The sequence below is a fragment of the Littorina saxatilis genome, linkage group LG7 (genome assembly GCF_037325665.1).
Source record: "Littorina saxatilis isolate snail1 linkage group LG7, US_GU_Lsax_2.0, whole genome shotgun sequence".
Lineage (NCBI taxonomy): Eukaryota > Metazoa > Mollusca > Gastropoda > Littorinimorpha > Littorinidae > Littorina > Littorina saxatilis.
The window spans coordinates 13,392,095-13,398,970 of NC_090251.1; the positions used below are offsets into that span (position 1 = coordinate 13,392,095).

The 6,876-nt window shown below is 39.0% G+C and overlaps 1 protein-coding gene across 1 annotated transcript in view; it reads left to right on the plus strand.

The window, feature by feature from the left end:
- Positions 1-5,272, plus strand: part of LOC138970728 (endothelin-converting enzyme homolog) — a 58,857-nt gene extending 53,585 nt beyond the window's left edge. The window contains exons 14-16 of the mRNA XM_070343225.1: positions 864-959; positions 2,233-2,306; positions 2,914-5,272. Coding sequence (XP_070199326.1) covers positions 864-959; positions 2,233-2,306; positions 2,914-3,013 — 270 coding nt within the window. The 3' untranslated portion in view covers positions 3,014-5,272. The remainder of the gene's footprint in view (positions 1-863; positions 960-2,232; positions 2,307-2,913) is intronic.
- The last annotated feature ends 1,604 nt before the right edge of the window (positions 5,273-6,876 follow it).

Below are 6,876 nucleotides of genomic sequence, written 5' to 3' on the forward strand. Positions count from 1 at the left end.
CGTCTGTCTGTAATCTCTCTCTCTCTCTGTCTATTTCTGTCTCAGTGTCTCTGTTTCTGTTTATCAGTCCGCATGTTTGTCTGTCTGTCCGTTTCCCAGTTTCTGTCTATAGTCTCCCTCTCTCTCTCTGTCTATTCAAGTTCTGTCTCAGTGCAGTCTGTTTATCAGTCCGCATGTTTGTCTGTCTGTCCGTTTCCCAGTTTCTGTCTGTCTGTCTATAGTCTCCCTCTCTCTCTGTCTATTCAAGTTCTGTCTCAGTGCAGTCTGTTTATCAGTCCGCATGTTTGTCTGCCTGTCCGTTTCCCAGTTTCTGTCTATAATCTCTCTCTCTCTCTCTCTCTCTCTCTCTCTCTCTCTCTCTCTCTCTCTCTCTCTGTGTCTATTTCTGCCTGTCTCTGTTTATCAGTCCGCATGTTTGTCTGTCTGTCTCTTTCCCTGTTTCTGTCTGTCTGTATCCTCCCCCTCTCTCTTTCTGTCTGTCTCTGTTTCTGAGTTCGCATGTTTGTCTGTCTGTCTATGATCTCCTCTCTCTCTCTCAATCTCTCTCTCCCTCTTGCCCTTGAAAATAATGTTTTAAGTTTGTCTGTATGCATTTTAGTTTGTGTCGTTGGTTAGTTGTTTGTTTATTTGTTTGTTTGTTTTTATTACTTCTTTGATTGTTATTTTAACATTTATAAAACGTATTATCATTAGATTAGTCCCTTACATGGGCGAGGGCTGGATGTTAAAAAGCACTTGTTTGCTTATGCCATTATCCTCTTAAAGAATGTGTCTTGTCTTGTCTTGTCTTGTCTCCCCCCACAAGACAGAACAAAAAACTATTATTGTGTATTTCGTGATCAAACACATGTGAACTTTTTCAGGCTTACAAGGACTGGATCGGAGTCACGGGGGAGGAGAAGGCTATGCCAGGACACATCTACACCAACGATCAGATGTTTTTCATCTCTTATGCACAGGTACGCGTTGACAACAATCAACAATATCAATACCACTAACGACGGGCGCAGACGGTGGTAAGACGTCGGCCTCCTAATCGGCCGAGGTCGTGAGTTCGAATCCCAGTCGCTGCCGCCTGGTGGGTTTAAGAGTGGAGATTTTCCGATCTTCCAGGTCAACTTATGTGCAGACCTGCTAGTGACTTAACCCCCTTCGTGTGTACACGCAAGCACATGACCAAGTCCGCACGGAAAAGATCCCGTGATCCATGTCCGAGTTCGGTGGGTTATAGTAACACGAAAATACCCAGCATGCCTCCCCCGAAATCGGCGTATGCTGCCTGAATGGCGGGGTAAAAACGGTCATACACGTAAAATTCCACTCGTGCTCAAAACATGAGTGAACGTGGGAGCCTAAGCCCATGAACGAAGAAGAAGAAGAAGAATACCACTAACAATAACAATAGCAATCACTTTTTGAATTGCGGGGTTTTTTCCCCTGTGTTTTTTCCCTGTGCCAAGCACATAATTGTGGGGTATTTAATCACATTGCGCTTTTTTTGTCCTGGAGAGTAAGATCTTTGTTTGCCTTCTTTGCGTTTTTAGTCAATAAACACTGTATTGTTCTTCTTCTTCTTCTTCTTCTTCTTCTGCGTTCGTGGGCTGAAACTCCCACGTACACTCGTGTGGTTTTTTTGCACGAGTGGAATTTTACGTGTATGACCGTTTTTTACCCCGCCATTTAGGCAGCCATACGCCGTTTTCGGAGGAAGCATGCTGGGTATTTTCGTGTTTCTATAACCCACCGAACTCTGACATGGATTACAGGATCTTTTTGTGCGCACTTGGTCTTGTGCTTGCGTGTACACACGGGGGGTGTTCGGACACCGAGGAGAGTCTGCACACAAAGTTGACTCTGAGAAATAAATCTCTCGCCGAACGTGGGGACGAACTCACGCTCACAGCGGCCAACTGGATACAAATCCAGCGCGCTACCGACTGAGCTACATCCCCGCCCCACTGTATTGTTAACTAAGGAAGGAAGGGAGGAAAGAAAAGAAGACAGGGAAAAAAAAGACAGAAAGACAAAACAAAAAATGGAAGAAAGAAAATGAGAAACTGAAAGAAAAGAAAGAAAGAAAAGAAGAAAGAAAGAAAGAAAGAAAGAAAGAAAAACATGATTTTTAAACAGATTTTTAATCATACATCCCCCAAGAAAGATATCCCCGCCCCCTTACCCCTCCTTCTCGAATTAAGAAGTATCCGCGCTAATATTTGAATGATATTATTTCAGACATTCTGCTACAACCGAACTCCATACGAATATCTGAACAAGGCGCTACGCCGAACGATGAGTGAGGACCACAGGTAAGGCACTCATTATTATCTTCTATCTACACGAGGAGATAAAAATCTGTTAATAAAACTTGAAACTTAATTAATTTTTCTGAAACGGACCAGTGTTAAACAGGCAAGCTATTACAATTACTTGAATAACAGATTAGAATTTCAATCGTGTTTGCATTCTGTTCTTTGTAATGTTTTAATTACCAACAAGTCGATATTATGTATGATGGCGATGTTGTCTGGCATTGTTTTTGGTTCTTCATATTGCATGGTCAATTTATACGCCCTGATGAATTATTTACCTTAACAGTGTCCGGTATGTACATGATGTTATACTTTTCATCAGAACAAAGATAATTAGTAATAACAAGTCGCCTAAAGCAATGTCAAATCATTTTGTCAATATGTTGAAATAAAATAGAAGATCAACACCGAAAACCAGTCATCACTGAGCCTAACAGTAGTATAAGGCTTCGTTAAATGGAAGAGAAAGCTTTTGACAAAATATAGGCAGAAAAGGCTTTTTGGGGGCTACTTAATTTGTGTGTGGCTCGATCTTTTTTTTTTTTTAAAGTTTTATTATCCTTCTTCTTCAACTTATTTTAACGACTCTTTTACAATCTTGCAGGGTAAACGGGGCCCTAGCCCAAGTAAAAGAATTCCAGGATGCCTTCCAATGTCCAGCGACTTCAAAGATGGTGCCCCCGAAACGATGCAGTCTCTACTGAGCATGAGCACTGCGCACGACGCTAATTTAGTGATTTTATCTGATGTTCATCATTCTTTGTGATATCGTTCATATACGCTTGAAGTTGTGATTATATGTGAACCGTCAAAGGTGCGGGACCGGTGACATTTTGTGGAAAAACCGAAAACTGTTTTGTTAACTGTTATACCTGAATGTTTGAGCATTACATGAAAAGATAACAAGGTTTTTTTTTGGGGGGGGTGTTAGTGTTTTTTTGCAATTAAAATTGTGTACTTTCTACACAGGCTATAAAGTATTGCAAATTTTATTGAAATTCATTGATACAATCTCTGAACATAATTTTATGAGAAAGTCGTACATATAGGTGTTAATGTAAAAGACGCCTAAGAATTACATGTAGCTTTCTCAGTATGCTCTTTTGTTTTTAATAAGTAATGAAAAGATGTCGCGATCTTATACAAGAAATCCATGCCATGAAGTTTACATGTATGTCATTTTTTGGCAGTCAGATTAAACGGTGAATTTGTACATACTCACACATAACTCTTAGATTTTGCAACTTCATCAAAAAGAGATTTATTTGTTATTGTAACATGCTTCGCGTATATACTTTTTTTGTCTCTTTTTAGATAGGCAAATTTTAATAGAGTGTTCACATTTTGAGATCTGAAGAAGTGTTTTCCCTTCACTGCATATCTGACGTCTTGTCTTTGCCGGGATAAAGAAGCTTGGAATGTGTCCTCTCACAAGAAGAATTTCCTGTGACAAAGTTTGCCTTGCTGAATGTATGCATTCTTTCACCGAAACTCGAGTTTGGACAGAAAGGGTACGCAGCATTTTATAGCTCCTACTTTTCAACAAATCAAATTGTCACGTCCCAAGATGACATTTTTAAACATTCCAGTACCGAAACTCGGGTTTGGACAGAAAGGGGAGCATTTTATAGCTCCTACTTTTCAACAAATCAAATTGTCACGGCCCAAGATGGCATTTTTAAACATTCCAGTACCAAACTCGGGTTTGGAAAGAAATGAGAGCATTTTATAGCTCCTACTTTTCAACAAATCAAATTGTCACGTCCCAAGATGACATTTTTAAACATTCCAGTACCAAACTCGGGTTTGGAAAGAAATGAGAGCATTTTATAGCTCCTACTTTTCAACAAATCATGTTCACGTCCCAAGAAGACATTTTTAAACATTCCCAGTACCCAAAATATTTGGCTCGTTTCTAAACCAGGTATTTGTGAATCGCTTCTAAAACTGCCTTGATCTTCCAAAGATCTGCTCTAAAAGTATGCTGCCTTTCTGTGTGGAAAAACTGGGTTGAATATAAGCGTGAGCAATTTTCGTGAAGGCGTACAAGTTTGAAATTGGAATGAACGTTAAGGCGCAAGCGTGAATGTAGAATCTTGAGCGTGAAAGAGAAAGACAAGAAATAAAGCGGGGCGGAGAAGAAAAAAAACACCCCGACATGTATACCTATACTGAAATATACCTTCCTTATTGTGTGAATGATTATAAACACCAACACAGACCTGTCACGTGATAAGAGCACCTGATCGCTTGAACAGACGACACTAATCAACTGCGTGGTCGATTTCTGTGGACAGCGGGAATTATGTATGTGAGGTTTTTTCCTGATTTTTTATTTTCGTTGATTGACGTGGCTGTCGGTTACAAATTTCTGTTGAGATAAAATTTAATTCTGCATTGAAAGCAGCCTAACTGTAGGATTTTTGGTATGTGATTAAGAAGAAGGTATGCTCTTAGTCCACAAGGTTTAGAAGACGTTCTATGACAGAAGGAAAGTACTTTGAATAGTTTGACATGTTCGATGGATATATATAATGATTTTACAAAAGGAATTATTGTGAAAAATTATTCTTGGTGATGTACAGGGTTTGAAATCAGGGTACCTGTAGACCTAATTTAATTGATCATAACTTTTTCCTCCACGTTGCTCAGAGGGAAGGGTGGGGGGGTAATTTGAAGAATTTAATGAAGAAAATATGCAGACAAATTGAGTTTTAGAACTTATCTGTATAATTATTGTCTAAAATCATAACACCATTGTGTGTGGTGTATAAATTCGCAGTTATAACGACATTCTGATTGCAATTGATTATGAGCTATTACTGTGTATTCTGTCTTTTGTACATATGGTGAAAACATGTATACTGTGTTTCTTTGTTGTTGATTTTTTATTATGACATATCATTATACTATAGCCAGTTTTTGTACTAAAATATATATTTGCATAAAAAGGTCAACAATCAGAGCAGTTGTATGTTGGTCTGTGCATGCATCATGTTTCTTCCCATCTACCAATATCCAATTGTCTGTCTGTCTGTCACACACACACACACATGTACACACACACACGCACAAAACACACACATCCCGCTCAAATAGAATAACAAAATACACAAAAATCAACAATAAAAGATACAAGTACCCCTTCCCTCCCCCACCCCCCAAAATCTAACTTGTCGCCTCACATGCACTTTTTACTGTAAGATATATATATATTATCTGTCAGCTCGGTCACACCTAACATAAGGACGGGCTCGGGCCATTAGCTTTGCCTTACGAAAGACTGGAATTGTCTTATATGTAATACATGTACAGGCCTAGGCTCCTGATCATCTCTCAGCTCTCAAAATAGGCTATACAAACAAATGGCAACTTCTTTGGCACAAAGCGCTTACAAGACTATTTCGAACAAGTCTACTGTTTCATATTGCTTGAAATTCTACCATACCATATTACACGAAGTCCAGTCTTATTCCCGAGTACAAGCAGATACGGACAAACGCATGCATACAATGCACATTTGCACGCATTCACCCACGCAATATGAACAACACAGACACCTACAGAATCAACAAGTCGCGTAAGGCGAAATTACATTTAGTCAAGCTGTGGAACTCACAGAATGAAACCGAACGCACTGCATTTTTTTTACAATGACCGTAGTCCGCCGCTTGTGCAAAACGGAGTGAAACTGACGAGCCTGTTTAGCGCGGTAGTGGTTTCGCTGTGCTGCATAGCACGCTTTTCTGTACCTCTTTTCGTTTTAACTTGCTGAGCGTGGTTTTAATTCAAACATATCATATCTATATGTTTTTTGAATCAGGAACCGACAAGGAATAAGATGAAATTGTTTTTAAATCGATTTTGGAAAATTTTATTTTAATCATAATTTTTATATTTTTAATTTTCAGAGCTTGTTTTTAATCCGAATATAACATATTTATATGTTTTTGGAATCAGAAAATAATGAAAAAAAAGATGAACGTTATTTTGGATCATTTTATAAAAAAATAATTTTACTGACAATTTTCAGATTTGACCAAAGTCATTAATTAATTTTTAAGCCTCCAAGCTGAAATGCAATACCAAAGTCCGGCCTTCGTCGAAGATTGCTTAGCCAAAATTTCAATCAATTTGATTGAAAAATGAGGGTGTGACAGTGCCGCCTCAACTTTTACAAAAAGCCGGGTATGACATCATCAAAGACATTTATCCAAAAAATGAAAAAACCGTCTGGGGGTATCATACCCAGGAACTCTCATGAAAAATGTCATAAAGATCGGTCCAGTAGTTTACTCTGAATCGCTCTACACACACAGGCACAGACACACAGACACACACACACACATACACCATGACCCTCGTCTCGATTCCCCCTCTATGTTAAAACATTTAGTCAAAACTTGACTAAATGTAAAAAGACATTCAAGGAAATTAAGCTCTACTGTAAAGAGAGGAGGGGGGGGGGTAACTTACGAAGTGAGTGAGAAATTAGAAGGAGAAAGATAGAGAGAGAGAAACGGAGAGAGAGAGAGAGAAACGGAGAGAGAAAGAGAGATCGAGGGGA